This window comes from Hyaena hyaena, unplaced genomic scaffold, assembly GCF_003009895.1.
Source record: "Hyaena hyaena isolate Hyena2069 unplaced genomic scaffold, ASM300989v1 scaffold_1306, whole genome shotgun sequence".
Classification (NCBI taxonomy): domain Eukaryota; kingdom Metazoa; phylum Chordata; class Mammalia; order Carnivora; family Hyaenidae; genus Hyaena; species Hyaena hyaena.
Genome location: NW_024081946.1, coordinates 63114 through 86242, shown reverse-complemented (window position 1 = coordinate 86242; position 23129 = coordinate 63114). Strand labels below are relative to the sequence as shown.

Below are 23129 nucleotides of genomic sequence, written 5' to 3'. Positions count from 1 at the left end.
TGTGTATATATATATATATATATATATATACACACACATATACATATACATATATAATTACTATTGTATATATAATACTCTTCTGTTTGGCACTGTTAACTTGTCTTCTACCTGTGAAAATTACTAATGTTGATACATATATCTCTACTTCATTCTGTGCTATACTAGACAAATATCAAGATTTATCTTAACTATTACAAGTTAATTTCATGATAGGATAACCAAGCATTCCTTAAGCTCATCTTTCTTTTTTTTTAACTCTAATATTTTATTTTATATCATTTTAAATTTTTTATTTAAATCCAAGTTAGTTAACATACAGTGTAATAATGGTTTTGGCAGTAGAATTTAATGATTCATCCCTTACATATAACACCCAGTGTTCACCCCAGCAAGTGCTCTCCTTAACACACATCACCCATTGAACCCATCCCTGTACCCAACACCCATCCAGCAACCCTCAGTTTGTCCTCTGTATTTAAGTGTCTCATGTTTTGCCTCCCTCTCTGTTTTTATCTTATTTTACCTTCCCTTTCCCAAGTTTTTCTGTTTTGTTTCTTAAATTCCACATGTGAATGAAATCATATGGTATTTATCTTTCTCTCACTGACTTATTTTGCTTAGCACAATACACTCTAGTTCTATCCACATTGTTGCAAATGGCAAGATTTCATTCTTTTTGATTGCTGAGTAATAGTCCATTGTATATATATACCACATCCTCTTTATCCATTCGTCAGTCAATGGACATTTGGACTCTTTCCATGATTTGGAAAGGTTTATTTTTAATTTTTTGAGGAACCTACATACTGTTTTCCAGAGTGGCTGTACAAGTTTGCATTCCCACCAGCAGTGCAAAAGTGTTCCCCTTTCTCTGCCTCCTCACCATCATCTGTTGTTTCCTGAGTTGTTAATTTTCACTACTCTGACAGGTGTGAGGTAGTATCCCATTATGGTTTTGATTTGTATTACCCTGATGATGAGTGATTTTGAGCATCTTTCCTTGTGTCTGTTAGCCATCAGGATGTCTTCTTTTGAAGTGTCTGTTCATGTCTATTGCCCATTTCTTCACTGGATTACTTGTTTTTTGGGTGTTGATTTTCATAAGTTCATTGTAGATTTTGGATACTCACCCCTTATCTGATAGGTCATTTGCAAATGAAGAAGTTGCTGTGGCTGAGGTCAGAGAGGTTGTTGCCTGTTTTCTCCTCTAGGATTTTGTTGGTTTCCTGTCTTACTTTTAGGTCTTTCATCCATTTTGAGTTTATTTTTGTGTATGATGTAAGAAAAGGGTAAGGTCATCTATCATTTTAAATCTTTTTTTTTTAATAGTTTGTTGTCAAGTTGGTTTCCATATAACACCCAGTGCTCATCCCCACAAGTGCCTTCCTCCATGCCCATCCCTCCTTCCCGTCTCCCCCACCCCCATCAGTCCTCAGTTTGTTCTCAGCATTCAGGAGTCTCTCATAGTTTGCCTCCCTCCCCCTCTCCCCCCTATTTCCCCCCTTCTTCTCCCCCACGGTCCTCCATTAAGTTCCTTCTAATCCTATACATGCAAACATATGGTAGCTGTCCTTCTCTGCTTGACTTATTTCACTCAGTATAACACCCTCAAGCTCCATCCATGTTGCTACACATGGCCAGATTTCATTCTTTCTCATTGCCATGTAGTATTCCATTGTATAGGTAAACCACATCTTCTTGACCCATTCATCAGTTGATGGACACTTAGGCTCTTTCCATGTTTTGGCTATTGTTGAGACTACTGCTATAAACATTGGGGTACTTGTGCTCCTGTGCATCAGCACTCTTGTATCCCTTGGGTAAATTCCTAGCAGTGCTATTGCTGGGTCATAGGGTAGTTCTATTGTTAATTTTTTGAGGAACCTCCACACTGTTTTCCAGAGGTGCTGTACCAGTTTACATTCCCACCAACAGTGTAGGAGGGTGCCCGTTTCTCCACATCCTCGCCAGCATCTAGAGTCCTCTGATTTGCTCATTTTAGCCACTCTGACTGGTGTGATGTTGTATCTCAGTGTGGTTTTGTTTTGTATTTCCCTGATGTTGAGGGATGCTGAGCATCGTTTCATGTGTCTGTTGGCCATCTGGATGTCCTCTTTGGAGAAGTGTCTGTTCATACCTTCTGCCCATTTCTTCACTGGATTGTTTGTATTTCGGGTGTGGAGTTTGGTGAGTTCCTTATAGATTTTGGATACTAGCCCTTTATCTGATATGTCATCTGCAACAATCTTTTCCCATTCTGTCGGTTGCCTATTAGTTTTATGGATTGTTTCCTTTGCCGTGTAGAAGATTTTAATCTTGATGAGGTCCCAGTTGTTCATTTTTGCTCTTGATTCCCTTGCCTTTGGGGAATGTGTCAAGTAAGAAATTGCTGCAGTTGAGGTCAAGGAGGTTGTTTCCTGCTTTCTCCTTTAGGGTTTTGATGGTTTCCTGTCTCATGTTCAGGTCCTTTATCCATTTTGAGTTTATTTATGTGTATAGTGTGAGAAAATGATTTAGTTTCATTCTTCTGCTGTTGCTGTCCAGTTCTCCCAGCACCATCTGTTAAAGAGGCTGTCTTTTTTCCATTGGCTACTCTTTCCTGCTTTGTCGAAGATTGGTTGCCTTTACACTTTTGGGTCCAATTCTGAGTTCTCAATCCTATTCCATTGGTCTATGTGTCTGTTTTTGTGACAATACCATACTGACCAAAACGGGAGGCATCACCATCCCAGACTTTAGCCTCTACTACAAAGCTGTAATCATTTTAAATCTTAAATAGGGTATGCATTTTAGTCCACCCTAAATTTTTAAAAACTCTTTCATATTATATAAAATGCACATATATTGAAAAGCAGACAAACTATGCATGCATGTTAAAAAAACAGTTATGAAGTAAACATCTATATACCCAAAATTTTAGTCAAGGAATGAACATTGTCACTCCTAACAAGGCTCTTGATAGGTCTTTTCTTGGACACAATCCTTTTTCCACCCTATAGATGATTACTGTGTTCACTTTTCAAGTAACCTTTAATGTATTTTTCTCACAGTTTCATTACCTAGGTATTCACACCTAAAAATACAGTTTCATTTTACAGTTTTCTGAATATTTAAAAATTTTTTAACATTTATTTATTTTTAGAGAGAAAGAGATAGAGAGAGATAGAGAGGGAAGGGAAGGGGCAGAGAGAGAGGGAGTCACAAAATCTGAAGCAGGCTGTAGGCCCTGAGCTGTTAGTACAGAGCCCCATACGGGGCGTGAACCCACGAACTGTAAGATAGTTACCTGAGCCGAATTCGGATGCTTAACTCAGTTGAGTACCCGGGTGCCCCTCTGAATTTTTATATGAAGAAAATCTTACTATAAATGTGTTTTAATTCTTTCACTCAGTATTATGTAAGATTTTTGGTAGGCAGCCTCCAAGAAGGCCCAAAGATTTCCACCTCTTGGTGTTCATGGTCCCATGTAATTCCTTCCCCTTGAGGAACTTGGCATCAACCACAGGATATGACAACATCAAGTGATTGAGTTATAAAAAATTGTGATTTTCATGTTTTTAATGTTTTTATTTATTTTAGAGAGAGAGGGTGCACACAAGTGGAGGAAGGGGGCAGGAATAGAGGGAGACCACAGAATCTGAAGCAGGCTCCAGGCTCTGAGCCATCAGCACAGAGCCTGATTCAGGGCTTGAACTCATAAGTCCTGAGATCATGACCCGAGCTGAAGTCAAATGCCCAACGACTGAGCCGCCCAGGCACTCTGTGATTTTCATTTTAATGCCAACTCTTTTTCTCTCTCTCACTGACTTTGTTGAAGCCAAGTGCTATGTGGGAGAGATCCTTGCAGCAAAGAACCGAGTACAGTCTCCATTCAACAACCAGCAAGAAAGCAAGGGCCTCCCTACTGTGGCCCTCGAGGAGCTGAATCCTGCCAATGACCACATAAGTCAACTTGGAAGTGGATTCTTCCCCAGTCATGACCTCAGATGAGACTGCAGTGCCAGCCAGCACCTTGAGTTCAGCCTTGTGAAATTCTATGAATTGGGGAGTCTAGGTGGGCCATTCCTGGGTTTTGGATCCATGGAAACTGAGATAATAAATGAGAATCACTTTAAGCTGCTAAATTTTGAGGTAATGTTACATAACAGTAGATAACCAGTATAGATTTATCTAGGGCCACAGCACACACAGGTGAGAAGGGAGGGATCGAAAGGTACAGAGAAGTAGAAATGCTCAAATAAAGTTATAAAGTCACAAAGCCTAACTGGCCATGTTCCATTGGAGAGATCAGGAGGTACTCTCTTTACTAAGATATTATGGAAGTATCAAGTATCACTCACTGTCAGCTAGGTACTGAGATAGTAGTGCCTATTCTCTAAAGTCAGTTTGAGGTGGCCAAAATATGTTCCCTAGAGAAAATGAGGATGCTATTATATCTGAATGGCAGAATCCAGGTGGACACTTATCTCTAGGAAGTTCTTTGGGTATAATTATGTGACTGCCAACAAGGTTGGAATGACAAAGGGGGGCAGAATGATGTGTGTCCCTCAGGGATTTATCAACATGGATAATAGAGCATGATGTCCCTCCTAATAGGATATAGGCAGCCAACTCAGTTACACCTTTACATAGGGGTGTGTGTGTGTGTGTGTGTGTGTGTGTACATGTATTTAAGAGAGCTTAAGAATAAAAGAACAGTGGCTCCATTGGTTAAGTATCTGACTCTTGATTTTGGTTTGCTCACGTCATTATCTCACAGTTCGTGAGACTAAGACCTGTGTTTGGTTCTGCAGTGACAGCACAGAGACTGCTTGGGATTCTCTCTCTCCCTCTCCCTCTCTGCCCCTCCCCTATTTGTATGCTCACTCTCTCACTCTCTCTTTCTCTCTCAAAATAAACAAATTAATATTTTTTTACAAAAAAATAAGAGAACAAAGGCTGAAATCATTGACCCAATGGAAAGTCATGACACGGTTTGCAGACTTCAGGCTGTTTTCAGTCCTGAAACCCACTAACCCATCAATAGAGAGGCCAGTCTTCTAAGATGAAGGACCACAGCAAGTGCATATCACAGAATTTCTCTAGTGCTTGCTCAAGGAATATAGCCATTGTCTCATGGGAAGCTGGAAAATGGAAATGTTTTCAGGATGTTGGACATGGGATCTGGGTTGAACTCATTGCTGGATATCCACAATCATTCATGGCCCCTATTTGAATACATTGATCTAGATGTGAGAGTTAAAGGAGAAGTTTCCCCACTACCTTCATCCCAGTGATCCATCCCAGGGAATTTATGCCTCCTTCTACCATAACTATAAGCTGTGTACATCTAGAGGTCTCGGCTCTAAGACAGGCAAACTAACTGGAAGGGACATGGTAAAGTTCTGACTGGAATTAAACCTTTGGCTGCCACCTTACCCTTTAGGACTTCTAGTGCCAGGAAATCAGCAGGCAATGTTAGGAGCTACAGGGCTAGAAGGATTATGTTTAGCATTAGGGGATCTAGAGGGGCGTTCATGGTATTCCTATTCCCGGCATTAACTGCACATGGGCAAGTAGTTGTAGCCTGAAGAGGACATAGGAACCATGGGAATGGTCACTGCATCATGCAAGTCAGCTAAAGGAGAGGAGACACCCAGTGACTCTCCTCTTGCAGATTTTTCTAAAAATTGTGACAAACCAGATGGAGCAAAGTTAATGAGAGAAATCCATAGACATGAACAGGGCCAAGGGTAGATTTATGATATCCCATTCCAGTCTTCTTTGCCATAAATGCCATCTTCCCCAAGCTAGTGTGAGTATGGGCTACTAGTGGCTCTCGCAGATTACCCACACTGTTCTGCAGGTAATTGTCTCAGCTAAAGGGGAACCATAATTGGAAGTCTGCCCCCTCCACCCTTTCCTCCCACTGAGAGTTGTCTAAAGGTAGTGATAAGTGGCATAAGAATACAAGGCCCAACCCATCGGCCTCTAAGAGGTGTCATGCCTCTCACCCATGGGGTCAGAATGTTAGGGTGGAATTGAAGTGAAACCACATTTTGTCTTTGATTCTTTTACTACCCTATTCTGATTCCCCTTCATTACTGATTCCTCCTGAAAGAACTTACTTATACATCATTTGTGCAAGAATTCCTGTCTTAGGTTCTGTTTATTTGGATATAATGTAAGAATTACATTTTGGGATGTTCCCCTTAAGCATAGTCTTCTTAAGGGAGACAGTTCTTAATATGGGAAACTGTGTTGCTCATGAGAGTTTGTCCTATCCCTCAGGGTATATTATGATATGAAAAGTTTGGAGACAAATAGTCTAAAACCAAATGTGCAAAAACTGTAAGAGGAAACAGCAGCCTGAGAAAAGATTTAGTGGTTCAGTGAGAATAAGCTCAAGAGTTGACTGGGTCACCCTGTGACCATTCATATTAGCTTTTTGAAGGCACTGTTACTTAGATTTGGAACATTGGTGCTAAGGTGACCTCAGGATCAGACCCCAAAACAGAGGCATAATGCCAAGTCTGGAGGTGATCCCAAGTAGTGCTGGAGCGAATCTGTGAAATGATTCAGGTAAAGGATGGAAGCCAATCAAAATGATTTCCAGAGCAGATGACTCTTGTGGGCAGATGGGGTCCCTTCAGTCCTACTGAAGACCTCTAGTCTCACATGCCCCCTCAAGGGGAAAGAGGCTAAAGCACTTAATCAGCCAACTGCTACCCATTGGTTGAACACTGCTTTTAGACACTTACCTTCCATACTTTTGACCTGCCCCAAATTTGGTCCTTTATCTACACAAAGCCCTCAGCAGAGAATTCCAGAAGCTTGTTGTAAGCAACCATCTTCCAATGTTAGCATGGGAAGTGCTAAGGTGATAGAAGTGAAAATCCTGAAAACACCTATATGGTCAATTCTTTCCACAGAGAACACTGGAACAAGTGACAGCTAACAGTGACAATTCTTGAGGAAAAATAATGAAACACAACTTCTCATATTTGTATGCCTGAGAGTTAAGATTTATTTGACATATAGAAACATCTCCATATCAGAAAATCTGGCAGTAAGCAGATATATCAATTAGGATGACATGTTAGTAGATATCAGAGAAAATTCCAACTTTGTATTGATTTGGGAAGGAGATAGTAACATGGAGGTTGGAGTTGGGGGTGGTGGGGGTTATATTCGGAGATCAACTCATTTGAAAGTTCAGTCAGATCTGAGGTTGTACAGTTGGTGTCACATGATTCAGCTCCCAGTTGGACTACATGAAGGAGACTGGCTGATGAAAGACGGCAGGGTGCAGGTCAGGGGACTCAGCAGCAAAAGCCACTAGAACAGGTGGGGTGGCAGCAGAGCTCTAGCAACAGCTGGGGCGGCTGCAGCTGGACACACAGCAGCTGGGGCGGCAGCAGGTGGTCCTGCAGCAGGTGGTCTGGCAGCAGGTGGGGCGGCAGCAAGGCTGGCAGCAGCTGGAGCCACAGCAGCTGGGGAGGCAGCAGGTCTCCTGACCACAGCCCTGGTCAGAGCAGACGGAGCCACAACAGGAGTTGACCATGGTGTCAGAGGGTGGAGGTTCTGGGTGGGTTTCCAGGAGAGTGAGGGGCTTGAGTTTGGAAGTGTCCTTGTGCCACGGCCTCTTATATACTGCCGGGACAGGGTGATTTGTCCACACGTCTTCCTTGTGTTTGTTTACCTAATATTTAAGTAATTATCAAATTACCTAATAATGTTTGTCTATGTAATGGTTAAACTCATGGGAAACAAAATTTTCTTTTCTTGATGTGATAAATTCTATCTGGTCTGTGTTTCCTCCTGATTCACACCAACTGGCATCTTGCCTACCACTGTCTCCTCATCTTCCTCTACAGTGGGCTGTCACGTGATAAATGGTATTTGCAATTATATATCCTGCTCTCCCCTCCTGTATCCCCTAGCAGGTGGGATAAGAGCAGTCATATTTCTGGCTGTGCATTACTTCCAAAGATCAGTGGCATGATTAATGATCTGCATAGTGTAGTCATGTGACAAGAAGAAAAGGCCCTCTTTTGTAGGTCAGTTTTGAGCAAAGGGGACAGCTCTATATTTATATGATGTTGCTGGTTTCTAGTCACTGGAATGGATGTTTTTGGATGGTTCTACCTTGGATCATGTCCTCTACTCTAAAACTATGACAGACAATATTCTGTATGGTTACCATCACTGCCATGTTTCATAGTCCATAAAGCATTATCTTTGGTGTCATATATGTTTGTTTTTATTTCTCCAAATGCTCTTATATTGTAGAAGACATTGATTTATTTTTATTTCTTATCCCATTCTTAATAAAATTATTCTGCATCAAATGTGCAAAAAATAAAAGTTGAAAAATCAGTAAGTTCCTCTCCTGAGGACTTCTCTTTAGCTGGAAAATCTACAGCAAACTTTTTGGATCTATTTGAAATGTGAATGGATTTTAATCAATTTGGGTTCATTTAGTTACTATTTTTACTTATTCTCCATTTTGTGATAGTCCATCATAGCATGCAGAAAATCATCTGAAGGACTTACTACATATGGTTTGACACATCTGGTAGGTCCTGATTGCAGGGAAAGGCCACCATTCAGTGTTTCTAACCAGTGCCCAGATGTTGATGCTGAAGGCCCAAGGACCACACTTAGAGACCTACTACTTTGTTCTGTTCATTTTAGCATTGATGAAGTGTCTTTTTCAAATTACCACCAGGTTTTAAAGCATATTTGTTAAGTGGATTTGTTGAGACACACACATTGACAGTTACTGGCATTACAAATGTGATATAGAGTCTCCTACCCAGGAGTTTACAGTTAACTGAAAAGATCTTTCTCTCTCTCTCTCTCTCTCTCTCTCTCTCACACACACACACACACACACACACACACACACACACACAACTGGAATACAATATGAAAAAGTTACATCAAAGGTGGTAATAGTGGTGGAATTTAACTAAAGAATTGTGTTGTAGTCAAATTAGCCAAGATGACAGTTTGGTAAAGACATAGATTTATTCACAAATAATTTTACTCACCATTTCTAACATACTTTTATCATAATTTAGGTGAGATTTACACACTGAAATGCACAAATCCTAATCGTATTCATTCATTATGATAAGTTTCATAAATTGATGCACATCCATGTAATCCCCACATTTATCAACAAGAAGAACATGCCATTATACCAAAAAGTCCCTACTTGTCATTTAGTAAACTCCCTACTACCAGAGGCAGTGGCTGTTTCAGTACATTTCTCACCATCATACTGTTTTGATCTAGAACTTCAAACAAATAATATATAGTATAATTTCTGTTCTGTCCTGCACCTAGCATTGCATATGCTAGATCAGACCTGTCCTAACAAAGTACCAGGGTTTATTATAGTTATTACTAATACTTTTATGGTAGGGTAATCAACTTTTCTTAAATCTAATCATTTTTAATAACATAAATAGAGAAAGAATACCAGTTCCCCCAGATTTAAGAAAAATTCATATTATAGTAAACATACATATACTAAAAAGCATGTAATATATAAAAATATTATAAAAATCATTATGGGGCATATGTCTTTATACACAACACTTGGGTCAAGAAATAGAACTTTCCTATCAAGATGGCTCTTTATATGGGGCGCCTGGGTGGCTTAGTCGGTTAAGCGTCCGACTTTCGCTTTGGTCATGATCTCTCGGTTCGTGGGTTCGAGCCCCGCGTCGGGCTCTGTGCTGACTGCCAGCTCAGAGCCTGGAGCCTGTTTCAGTCTGTGACTCCCTCTTTCTCTGGCCCTCCCCTGCTCGCGCTGTCTCTCTCTCTCTCTCTCTCCTAGAAATAAGTAAAACATTTTAAAAAAATGGCTCTTCATATGTCTTTTCGTGATTACAATTCTCCTTCCACCTTATAGATGGATACTACACTGATATTTCAAGTAACCTTTTCCTCTATTACTTTAAAGTTTTATAACCTAGGTATGCATCCTGAAACAATAGAGTTTAGTTTTAAATGTTTTAAAATTTTATATAAGGAAATCTTACTGTATATGCATTTGTATTCTTTCACTCAATTATGTAAGAATTCTAGTAGGAAGCCTACAAGGTGGCCCAATTATTTCTACCTCTTGGTGTTCAGAGTCTCATGTAATTCCCTCTCTTCGAGTAACTTGCTTCTAAACCACAGGATATGAGAACATCAAGTAATTGAGTTAGAAAAGATTTGTGACTTTCATCTTAATGCCAACTCTTTCTCTTTCTCTCACTCACTGCCTTTGATGAAGACAGGTGCTATGTGGGAGAGATCCTTGGAACAACGAATTGAGCACAGTCTCATTCAACAACCAGTAAGGAAGCGAGGGCCTCCATCTGGTGGCCCTATAGGAACTGAATCCTGCCCGTGACCACATAACTGCGCTTGGAGGTGGATTCTTCCCCAGTCGAGACCTCATATGACAGACCCCAGTGCCAGCCAGCACCTTGAGAGCAGACTTGTGAAACCCTATGAAATGGAGAGTCTGGGTGGGCCATACTTAGATTTTGGATCCACAGAAACAAAGAAAGTAAATGAGTGTCCTGTTAAGCTACTAAATTTTGAGGTAATGTTATGTAACATTAGATAATCAGTACAGGTTTATGTAAAGACCATGGCACACACAGTGAGAAGGAAGGGATCAAAAGATGCAGAGAGGGGCGCCTGGGTGGCTTAGTCGGTTAAGCGTCCGACTTTCGCTTTGGTCATGATCTCGCGGTTCTTGGGTTTTAGCCCTGCGTCGGGCTCTGTGCTGACTGCCAGCTCAGAGCCTGGAGCCTGTTTTTGAGTCTGTGACTCCCTCTCTCTCTGACCCTCCCCTGCTCACGCTGTCTCTCTCTCTCTCCTAGAAGTAAATTAAAAAAAAAAAAAAAAAAAAAGATGCAGAGAAATAGAAATGCTACAATGGATATAGTCATAAGGTCACAAAGCCCAGGCAGCCATTCCCTAGGAGGGACTCTAGGGGCACTCTCTTTACCATGCTGTTAAGGAATCATCAGGTACCACTGTCAGCAGCATCTTTGGGAAAGGAGTGTCTTTCTCTAGTTAGAGGTTGTGGTAGGGAGCACTGTGACCAAACTATGCTCCCTAGGAATAATGGGGATGATTATCTCTGAGTGACCAAGTCATGTGGCGGCATTTAATTGTAAGAAGTAATGTGGATATAATTATATGATGGCCAACAAGGTTGGAATGACAAAGGGGGTCTAATGATAGGTGACCCTCAGGGATCTATCAGTACAAATAATAGAATATGATGTCCCTCATAATAAGATATAGGCAGCCAACTCAGAAATACCTTTATATAGGTGAGTTTGTGTGTGTTGTGTGCATGTGCGTGTGTGTTGTGTGCATGTGCATGTGTGTATGTGATTAAAAGAACATAAGAATAAAGAACAAAGGCTGTGGTCATTGATACAATGGCAAGTCATGATCCCTGACAGTTTGCAGAGCCATGCTATTCGCAGACCTAGAAACCATTAACCTAAAAATGGAGAGGCCAGTCCTCTAGGATGAAGGGCTACACAAGTATATACCATAGAACTTCTTTCATCCTTCTCAAGGAGTCTATGGTCATTGTTTCAGCAGAAGCTGGAATACTCATGTGTTTGCAGGCTGTTGAATGAGATCTGAGTTGAACTCACTGCTGGATACCTACAATCATTCACGGTCCTTATTTGAATTCTTGATCGAAATGTGAGGGTTAAAGGAGAAGTTCCCCACTACCTTCATCCCAGTGATTCAATAGGGGGCATTTGTGCCTCCTTCTACCATAATCGTAGGCTGTGTACATCTAGAGGTCTCAGCTCTAGAACAGGAAAGCTAACTGGAAAGGACATGGTAAAGTTCTGATTGGAATGACATCTCTCCTGCCACCTTATCCCTTTGGGCTTCTAGTGTCAGGAAATCAGCAGGCAATGTTGGGTGCTACGGGGCCAGAAGGATTATGTTTAGCATTAGGGTGATCTAGAGGGGCGTTCGTGGTATTCCTATTCCCGGCATTACCTGCAGTGGGCAAGTAGTTGTAGCCTGAAGAGAACACAGGAACCATGGGCTCAGGACTCTCAGGAATGAAGAGCTTGGTCACTGCCCCAGGGAAGTCACTAAAGAAGCTGAGAAGCTGCCCATTAACTCTCATCTTGTAGGGTTTTTTTTTAGAAATTGTGACAAACTATATGGAATAAGGTTAATGAGAGAACTGCATAGACATGGGCAGAACCAGGGGTAGGTGTACGATATCCCATTCATATATGGCGCTTTGCCATATATGTCCTCATCCACGGTGTAGTGCTAGTATTGACTACGAGTGGTTCACACTGATCACCCACCATATGCAGGTAACTGTCTCAGTCTCGGGGGTGGAAGTCACCTAGAGTTCTTTTCTCTCCATCCTTTCCACCCAGCAGAGGATGTCGAAAGGTAGTGATAAGTGGCATAGGAGTACAAAGGCCCAACCCCTTTGCCTCGAAGACAAGCAGGTGCGAGGCACAGTATGCACCCCTCATCTGTGGGTCAGATATCAGGATGGAGTTGAACTGAAACCACTCTTGTATTAGCTTCTTTTACTGCCCTGTGCTGACACCCTTTCCACTGCATCTCCTGAGAGCACTTCCTTATGCAATAGTTAGGTAGGATCACCCATTTTACGCTCTGGTGTTTTGAATGCAATGTAGGAATCACAGTTTGGCATGGTCCCCCTCAAGCATAACCTCCTTGAGAGAGACATTTCCTAATGTGGTGAGCTGTTTTACTCGTGGGAGTGTGTCACAGGATATATGATCTTTCAATATTGGACAAAAGTAGTCTAAAACTAAGCGTGCACAAAGTGTAAGAAGAAACAGCCTCCTATGATAAGATTTAGTGTTTCAGTGGAGAATGAGCTCGAGAGCTGACCGTGTCACCTTGTGACCATTTGTATCATATGGGAATGTTTGAGGGCACTATTACTGAGACTTGGAATAGTGGTGTTAGGCTGACCTCAGGATCAGACCCCAAAACAGAGGTTTGAGACCAAGTCGTTTATCTGGGAGGTGATCCCAAGCAGTGCTCTAGGGAAACTCAGAAGTGATCCAGGGAAGGGATGGAAGGCAGTCCAGACTGATTTCCAGAGCAGGTGACACCTGTGGGCAGCCAGGTTTGTTCACTGCTATTGAGGCCCCTGGTCTCACACGCCTCACTCGAGGGGAAGGAGGCTAGAGCACTTATCCACCAAGTCCTGCCCATTGGGTGAGCACTTCTCCCAGAGACTTCCTTCCCTACTCTGCCCTTTGAGATATGATCCTTCATGGAGACTAGGACCTCCACAGAGAGGTCTAGGTGCTTGCCGTAAGCCACCATCGTACACTGTTATCATGGGAAGTGCTAAGGGGGTAGAAGTGAAAATCCTGAAATTACCTGCTATGATCCCTCTTTGTGCAGAGAATAGTAGAACTAATAGCTAAAGGTTACCATTCATGAAGGAAAAAATAACAAGACAAGATTACTTATATTTGTATGCCTGGATTTATTAAGATTTATTTGACATATAGAAACATCCCATACAGAAAATCTGGCAGTAACAGATATATCAGTTAGGGTGATATGTTAACACATATCAGAGAAAATGCAACTTTTGTACTGATTTAGGGGAAATAGTAACAAGGAGATGACGGAGGGTTGGGGAGGTCAGAGGGTTATATTCCGAGTCCAACCAGTTGAAAATCAGTGGGAATTGAAGTTGTACAGTTGGCCTCACATGATTCAGCTCCCAGTTGGACTACATGAAGATTGGCTGATGAAAGGCAGCAGGGTGCGGGTCAGGGCACTAGGCAGCAGCAAGAGCCACTAGAGCAGGTGGGGCGGCAGCAGAGCTCTAGCAACAGCTGGGGCGGCAGCAGCTGGACACACAGCAGGTGGGGCGGCAGCAGGTGGTCCTGCAGCAGGTGGTCTGGCAGCAGGTGGGGCGGCAGCAAGGCTGGCAGCAGCTGGAGCCACAGCAGCTGGGGCGGCAGCAGGTGGTCCTGCAGCAGGTGGTCTGGCAGCAGGTGGGGCGGCAGCAAGGCTGGCAGCAGCTGGGGCGGCAGCAGCTAGAGATGCAGCAGGTGGGGCGGCAGCAAGTGGTCCTGCAGCAGGTGGTCTGGCAGCAGGTGGGGCGGCAGCAAGGCTGGCAGCAGCTGGAGCCACAGCAGCTGGGGCGGCAGCAGCTAGAGATGCAGCAGGTGGGGCGGCAGCAGGTGGTCCTGCAGCAGGTGGTTTGGCAGCAGGTGGGGCGGCAGCAAGGCTGGCAGCAGCTGGGGCGGCAGCAGCTAGAGATGCAGCAGGTGGGGCGGCAGCAGGTGGTCCTGCAGCAGGTGGTCTGGCAGCAGGTGGGGCGGCAGCAAGGCTGGCAGCAGCTGGAGCCACAGCAGCTGGGGCGGCAGCAGCTAGAGATGCAGCAGGTGGGGCGGCAGCAAGTGGTCCTGCAGCAGGTGGTCTGGCAGCAGGTGGGGCGGCAGCAAGGCTGGCAGCAGCTGGAGCCACAGCAGCTGGGGAGGCAGCAGGTCTCCTGACCACAGCCCTGGTCAGAGCAGACGGAGCCACAACAGGAGTTGGCCATGGTGTCAGAGGGTGGAGGTTCTGGGTGGGTTTCCAGGAGAGTGAGGGGCTTGAGTTTGGAAGTGTCCTTGTGCCACGGCCTCTTATATACTGCCGGGACAGGGTGATTTGTCCACACGTCTTCCTTGTGTTTGTTTACCTAATATTTAAGTAATTATCAGATTATACAATAATGTTTATCTACATAATGGCTTAAACTTCTGGGAAACAAATCCTCTTTTCTAGATGTGATAAACTATCTGGTCTGCTTGTCCTCCTGACTTACACCCACTGGCATCCTCTGGACCACTCTCTCCTCATCTTCCTCTACAGTGGTCTGTCATGTGATAGGTGGCATTTGCAGTTACATTTCTTTCTGTCTCCTCGTAAATCCCCTAGCAGGATGGGTAAGGCAATCCTATTCTTGATTGTGCCTTTATTCTAATCATCAGCAGGGAGGGAAGGCCATCTGTATTGTGTGGAGGTGGCATGGGACAGGAGAAATAGGTCCTATTTTATGGGTCATTTTTGAGCAATGAGGAAGGGAGCAGCTGCATATGAGCATGTGATGTGCTGACCTCTGCCACTAGATTGGGATTTCTGAATGTTTCTAACTTTGGATCATGTTCTTTACCCCAAAACCACAATTATCCATATGGTTCCCATCACTGCCCTGATTGTAGTTTATTAAGTGTTATCGTTGGCATCATATATTTTTATATTACATTTCTCTGGAAGGTCTTTAGATTCTGGAAGATGTATCCTTTTTAAAATTCTTATCTGTTTCTTAATTAAGAATATTCTTCAATGGAAGAAGAAAATGTTGAATAATCAGAATGTGCCTCCCCTCAGAACTTATCTCCATCGCTGGGATATCCAAACCGCACATTTGTTCGCATCCATTTGAAATGTCAATGGATATTAGTGTATTCAAGTTACATAGTTGCTCTTTATCCTTATTCCCCATATAGGAACAGTCCAATTTGAACATGCAGCAAGTCATCTCAAGAGCTTATAAAATATGGTTGGGATAAATCCCAGGGAGGCCAGAGGTTTGGCATTGCTGACAGGTACCTAGATAATGTTGATGCTGAAGACCCTAGAAGACACCTAGAGCCTACTTCTTTGTCCTGTTCCTTCAGGCTTTGAGGGGGTGCCTCTCTCTAGTTCATGCTTTTTTTTAAAAGCCTACTTGTTGAGTGGATAATCCAAGATACACATGTTACCCATTATTGACATTCTATATACAGTTGGGGATCTCCACACCAGAAATCTACAGGCTACTGAAAATCCCCAGCATGCACATGCATACAGAAAACTGCAATATAGTGTTGAAAGAAACATAAAGGAGTTCACAGTAGTGTAATTTAACTAAAGGAATTGTGTTTGAGGCAAATGAGCCAAGAAAACGGATTGGTAAAAACATAGATTTACTCATAACTAATTTAGTCATTTTTTCTTGTTTACATTTTAAGATTCATTTTACAAGGTAGGAGGAATTTAAACACATTGAAATGAATAAATCCTACGTGTAGTCAGCAAGGGATGAGTTTTGATACGCAGAAGCAGATCCATGTAATCCCCACATCTATCAGTAGAACATTCCCATTATGCTAGAAAATCCCTACTTGTCCCTTACTAAAGTCTGAACAACCATAGAGACAATCACTGTTTTAATAGTGAAGGTCCAGTGCTTTCACTTCTTGGTGTTTGTGGCCTCATGTAATTCCTACCCCTCAAGTAAATTGCTTCTAAACAACCAGATATTTGGCATTGAGTGATTGAGTTACAAAAGAGTATGACTTTCATTTAATGCCAACTCTGTCTCTCTGTCTCTCTGTCGCTGGCTTTAATGAAGCCAGGTGCTATGTTGGAGTGATCCTGCAGCAAAAAACTGAGCACCATCTCCATTTAACAACCAGCAAGGAAGTGAGGGCCTCCTTCCTGTGGCCTGTGAGGAAATGAATCCTGCCAATGACCACATAAGTGCACTTGGAAGTGGATTCTTCCGCAGTCCAGACCTCAGATGAGCCCCCAGTGCCAGCCAGCACCTCTAGTGCAGCCTTGTGAAACCCCATGAAATGGAGAGCCTAGGTGGGCCATACATGGATCTTGATCCACAGTAACAGAAAACAAATGAGTGTCACTCTAAGGGGCTAAATTTTTGAGGAAATGCTACATAACCATAGATAACCAGTACAGATTTATCTAGGACCATGGCACACACAGGTGAGAAGGGAGGGATCGAAAGGTGAAGAGAAATAGAAATGCTACAATGTATATAGTCATAAGGTCACAAAGCCCAAGTAGCCATTCCCTGGGCGGGTCCGGGGCACTCTCTTTACCATGCTATTAAGGAATCATCTGGTACCACTGTCAGCAGCATCTTTGGGAAAGGAGTGTCTATTCTCTAAAGTTAGAGGTTGTGGTAGGGAACACTGTGACCAAACTATGCTCCCTCAGAATAATGGAGATGGCCATACTTCTGAGTGACAGAGTCCATGTGGCACATTTAATTGTAAGAAGTAATGTGGGTATAATTATGTGATGGCCAATAAGGTTGGAATGACAAAGGGGGCAGAATGACATGTGACCCTCAGGGATCTATCAGTATGGATAATAGAGTATGATATCCCTCATAATAGGATGTAGGCACCCAACTCAAATACACCTTTATATAGGTGTGTGTGTTTAATTCAAGGAACAAAAGAATAAAAGACAGACTGAGGTCGTTGTTCCAATTTAAAGTCATGATCCCTGATAGCTTGCAGAGCTGTGCTGTTCACAGACCTAGAAACCATTAACCTAAAAATGAGAGGCCGGTCCTTTTTTTTTTTTTTTTTTTTTTTTTTTGTTAATTTTTTTTTAATGTTTTATTTATTTCTAGGAGAGAGAGAGAGAGAGAGACAATGTGAGCAGGGGAGGGTCAAAGAGAGAGGGAGTCACAGACTCCGAAACAGGCTCCAGGCTCTGAGCTGGCAGGCAGCACAGAGCCCGACGCGGGGCTCGAACCCACGAACCGCGAGATCATGACCTAAGCGAAAGTCGGATGCTTAACCGACTAAGCCACCCAGGCGCCCCTAGAGGCCAGTCCTTTAGGATGAAGGCCTACAAAAGTACATCTCATAGAATTTCTTTCGCCCTCAACTCAAGGAATCTATGTCCATTTTTTAGCAGAAGCTGGAATACTCAAGTGTTTGCAAGCTATTAGACATGGGATCTGAGGTGAACTCACTGCTGAATACCAATGATCCTTTGTGGTCCCTATTTAAAAACTACGATCTAGGGGTACCTGGGTGGCTCAGTCAGTTAAGTGTCCAATTTCGGCTCAGGTCATGATCACACGGTTCGTGGGTTCGATCCCCACATCAGGCTCTGTGCTGACAGTCAGCTCAGAGCCTGGAGCCTGTTTCTCCCTCTCTCTCTGACCCTTCCCTGCTCACGCTGTCTCTCTCTCTCAGAAATACATAAAACATTTTTTAAAACTATGATATAGATGTGAGAGTAAAAGGAGAAATTTCCCTACTATCTTCATCCCAGTGATCCACTGGGGGGAATTTGTACCTCCTTCTACCATAATTGCAGGCTGTGTACATCTAGGGGTCTCAGCTCTAGGACAGGAAAGCTAACTGGAAAGGACATGGTAAAGTTCTGATTGGAATGACATCTCTCCTGCCACCTTATCCCTTTGGGCTTCTAGTGTCAGGAAATCAGCAGGCAATGTTGGGTGCTACGGGGCCAGAAGGATTATGTTTAGCATTAGGGTGATCTAGAGGGGCGTTCGTGGTATTCCTATTCCCGGCATTACCTGCAGTGGGCAAGTAGTTGTAGCCTGAAGAGAACACAGGAACCATGGGCTCAGGACTCTCAGGAATGAAGAGCTTGGTCACTGCCCCAGGGAAGTTGCTAAAGAAGCTGAGAAGCTGCCCATTAACTCTCATCTTGTAGGATTTTTTTAGAAATTGTGACAAACTATATGGAATAAGGCTAATGAGAGAACTGCATAGGCATGGGCAGAACCAGGGGTAGGTGTACGATATCCCATTCATATATGGCGCTTTGCCATATATGTCCTCATCCACGGTGTAGTGCAAGTATTGACTACGAGTGGCTTGCACTGATCACCCACCATATGCAGGTAACTGTCTCCATCTCAGGGGTGGCGGACACCTGGAGTTCTTTTCTCTCCATCCTATCCATCCAGCAAAGGATGTCGCATGGTAGTGATAAGTTATATAAGAGTGCAAGGGCCAACTGCTTTATTATCAAGATGAGTAAGTCTGTGGCACAGTACACACCCCTCATCTGTGGGTCAGAATATCAGGGTGTGGTTGAACTGAAATAACACTTTGTGTTTTACTATCCTATGCTGACTCCCCTTTATATGGATCTCCTGAGAGCACCTCCTCAAACAGTTCTTAGGAAGGAATACAAGTTTTATGTGCTAATGTTTTAAATGCAACCTAAGAATCACAGTTTGGTACAGTTGTCCTCAGGCATGGTCTCCATGAGAGAGACATTTCCTAACGTGATGAGCTGCTTTACTCATGGGAGTACGACCTGTCCCTCAGTTATATGATCTTTTCAAAACTGGACCGAAGGCATCTAACTAAGTGTGCACAAACTGTGAGAAGAAACAGCATCCTATGAAAAGATTTATAGTTCAGTGGAGGAGAACCTTGAGAGCTGACTATGTCACCATTGTGACCATTCATGTCATATGGGTATGTTTGAGGGCACTGTTACTGAGACTTGGAACTCTGGTGTTAGGTTGACCTCAGCGTCAGACCTCAAAACAGAGGTTTGAGGCCAAGTAGTATAGCTGGGAGGTGATCCCAAGTAGTTTTCTAGGGAAACTGAGAAGTGATCCAGGGAAGGGATGGAAGGCAGTCCAGATTGATTTCCAGAGCAGGTGACACCTGTGGGCAGCCGGGTTTGTTCACTGATGCTGAAGCCCTCTGGTCTCACATGGCTCACTTGGGAATGAGGCTAGAACACTTATCCACCAAGACCTACCCATTGGGTGAGCACTTCTCCCAAAGACTTCCTTCCCTACTCTGTCCTGTGAGGTCTGCTCCTTCATGTTCACTGAACCCTCTACAGAGTTCTAGGTGCTTGCAGCAAGCCACCTTCCTGCTCTGTTAGGATGGGAAGCGCTGAGGTGGTAGGAGTGAAAATCCTGAAATCACCTACTATGATCTCCTCGTTGTGCAGAGAATAGTAGAAGAACTGATAGCTAAGAGTGACCATTCATGAAAGAAAAAATAACAAGACACAAGTTCTTATATTTGTATGCCTGGAAAATTAAGATTTATTTGACATATAGAAACATCCGATACAGAAAATCTAGCAGTAACAGATATATCAGTTAGGATGACATGCTAACACATATCAGAGAAAATACAACCTTTGTACTGATTTGGGATGGAAATAGTAACAAGGAGGTGACGGGGGAGTCAGGCGATCGGGGGTGGCAGGTATATTCTGGGACCAACCAGTAGAAAAATCAGTGGGAACTGAGGTTTTAGAGTTGGCCTCACATGATTCAGCTCCCAGTTGGACTACATGAAGGAGATTGGCTGATGAAAGGCAGCAGGGTGCAGGTCAGGGCACTAGGCAGCAGCAAGAGCCACTAGAGCAGGTGGGGTGGCGGCAGGGGGTCTAGCAACAGCTGGGGCGGCAGCAGCTGGACACACAGCAAGTGGGGCGGCAGCAAGTGGTCCTGCAGCAGGTGGTTTGGCAGCAGGTGGGGCGGCAGCAAGGCTGGCAGCAGCTGGAGCCACAGCAGCTGGGGCGGCAGCAGCTAGAGATGCAGCAGGTGGGGCGGCAGCAGGTGGTCCTGCAGCAGGTGGTCTGGCAGCAGGTGGGGCGGCAGCAAGGCTGGCAGCAGCTGGAGCCACAGCAGCTGGGGAGGCAGCAGGTCTCCTGACCACAGCCCTGGTCAGAGCAGACGGAGCCACAACAGGAGTTGACCATGGTGTCAGAGGGTGGAGGTTCTGGGTGGGTTTCCAGGAGAGTGAGGGGCTTGAGTTTGGAAGTGTCCTTGTGCCACGGCCTCTTATATACTGCCGGGACAGGGTGATTTGTCCACACGTCTTCCTTGTGTTTGTTTACCTAATATTTAAGTAATTATCAGATTATACAATAATGTTTATCTACATAATGGCTTAAACTTCTGGGAAACAAGTCATCTTTTCTACCTGTGATAAGCTCTATCTGGTCTGCCTCTCCTCCTGACGTTCACCACTGGCATCATGGACAACTCTCTTTTCATCTTCCTCCACAGTGGTTTCTCATGTGATAGGTTACAGTTGCAATTACATTTCTTTCTGTCCCCTCATACATCACCCAAGAGGAAGCGATTAAGGCAGGCTTATTCTTGTTTGTGCCTTTATTCGAATGATCAGCAGGAGGAAAACCCATCTGCTAGTGTGGAGGTGGCATGGGACAAGAGGAAAAGGTCCTACTTTATGGGTCATTTTTGAGCAATGAGGAAGGGAGCCTCTGCTTATGAGCATGTGATGTGCTGACCTCTGCCACTGGAGTGGGAGTTCTTGGATGTTTCTAACTTCGGATCATGTTCTCTACCCCAAAACCACAGCAGACAATTATCTATGTCATTCCCATCACAGCCCTGATTGTAGTTCATTGAGTGTTATCGTTGGCATCATATATTTTTATATTACATTTCTATGTAAGGCCTTTAGACTCTGGAAGTCATAGCCTTTTTAAAATTCTTATCTCTTTCATAATTAAGAATTTTTTTAATGTTTTATTTATTTCTGAGAGAGAGAGCAGGGGAGGGTCAGAGAGAGAGGGAGACACAGAATCTGAAGCAGTCTCCAGGCTCTGTAGCTGTCAGCACAGGGCCCGACATGGGGCTCGAACCTATGAACCGTGAAATCATGACCTGAGCCGAAGTCAGACGCTTAACCGACTGAGCCACCCAGTCACTCCCATAATTAAGAATATTCTTCAATGGAGGGGAAAAAAATGTTGAATAATCAGAATGTGCCCGTCCCTAGAACTTATCTTCATTGCTGGGAAATCCAAAGCATACATTTGTTTGGATCCATTTGAAATGTCAGCGCATTTTAGTCTATTCAAATTACATAGATATTCTCATACTAATTCTCCTTTTCATAAAGGTCCAACTTAGCAAGTAGCAAGCCATCTGAATGGCTTATAGAATATGGTTGGGACAAATCCCAGAGGTTCTGAAAACAGGGAGGCCTGAAGTTAGGCATTTCTGACAAGTACCCAGACGATGTTGATGCTGAAGGCCTCAGGAGGACACCTAGAGGCCTACTCCTTCGTCTTGTTCCTTCAAGCTTTTAGGAGGTGCCTCTATCTAGTTCCTGCTTTTTTTCTTTTTAATTTTTTAAATGTTTATTTATTTTTGAGAGACAGAGGAACAGAGCATGAGCAAGTGAGGGACAGGGAGAGAGTGAGAGATAGAATCTGAAGCAGGCTCCAGGCTCTGAGCTGTCAGCATAGAACCTAGCGCAGGGCTCAAACCCATGAACATGAGATCATGATCTGAGCTGAAGTCGGACGCTTAATCGACTGAGCCACCCAAGTGCCCCAGTTCCTGCTTGTTTTTAAAGCCTATTTGTTGAGTGGATAATCCAAGATACACACGTTGCCAATTATTGACGTTCTATATACAGTTTAGGATCTCCTCACTGGAAATCTGCAAGCTACTGAGAATCCCCACCATGCACATGCATACAGATAAATGCAATATAGTGTTGAAAGAAACATCAAAGGAGTTCACAGTAATGTAATTTAACTAAAGCAATTGTGTTTGAGGCAAATGAGCCAAGAAAACGGATTGGTAAAAACATAGATTTATTCATAAATAACTAATTTAGTCACTTTTTCTTGTTTACATTTTAGGATTCATTTTACAAGGTAGGAGGAATTTAAACACATTGAAATGAATAAGTCCTATGTGTAGTCATCAAAGGGATGAGTTTTGATACACAGAAGCAGGTCCATGTAATCCCCACATGTATCAGTAGAACGTTCCCATTATGCTAGAAAATCCCTACTTGTCCCTTACTAAAGTCTGAACTATCATAGAGGCAGTCACTGTTTTAAAATACTTTTCACTGTAGATTAGTTTTGATCTGGACCTTTGAAGAGCTGATATATAGGATATGTTTGTAGTAAACATACTATTACTATAGAATATATAATTTCTCTTCTGTTTGGCACCATTAGCATGCCTACGCATATGAGAATCACTAACATTGGCGCATATATTAGTGGTTCATTCTGTGCTGCACTCAAAAAGTACCAAGACTTATCTTAACTGTTTCCAGTGTATGTCATGGTAGGGTACTCAAGCATTCCTTAACCCCATCTTTCATTTTTATTTTTTTTTCCATTTTTAACTTTTTTTTAATAGTTTCTTGTCAAGTTGGTTTCCATATAATACCCAGTGCTCATCCCAACAAGTGCCCTCCTCCATGCCCATCACCCCCCTTCCATCTTTCATTTTTAATCTTAGAGTATGTACTTCAGTTCACCCTAAAATTTAAAAAAAA

The 23129-nt window shown here is 43.3% G+C and overlaps 2 protein-coding genes across 6 annotated transcripts in view; both read right to left on the bottom strand.

The window, feature by feature from the left end:
- Positions 1-14599, bottom strand: part of LOC120225048 (keratin-associated protein 4-2-like) — an 18414-nt gene extending 3815 nt beyond the window's left edge. The window contains exons 1-3 of one of the 5 annotated variants that reach the window (XM_039223273.1): positions 14286-14599; positions 14164-14243; positions 13877-14079 (exon numbers count right to left, since the gene is read on the bottom strand). In XM_039223273.1, the coding sequence (XP_039079204.1) occupies positions 13877-14079; positions 14164-14243; positions 14286-14599 (597 nt within the window). Of the gene's footprint in view, positions 1-13876 lie in introns of those variants that run through there. The other 4 variants (XM_039223276.1, XM_039223272.1, XM_039223275.1 and 1 more) reach the window with 4 other exon arrangements.
- A 5639-nt stretch (positions 14600-20238) lies between these two features.
- The window catches only part of LOC120225055 (keratin-associated protein 4-4-like), a 7117-nt gene continuing 4226 nt past the window's right edge, over positions 20239-23129 (bottom strand). The window contains exon 2 of the mRNA XM_039223283.1: positions 20239-20550. Coding sequence (XP_039079214.1) covers positions 20239-20550 — 312 coding nt within the window. The remainder of the gene's footprint in view (positions 20551-23129) is intronic.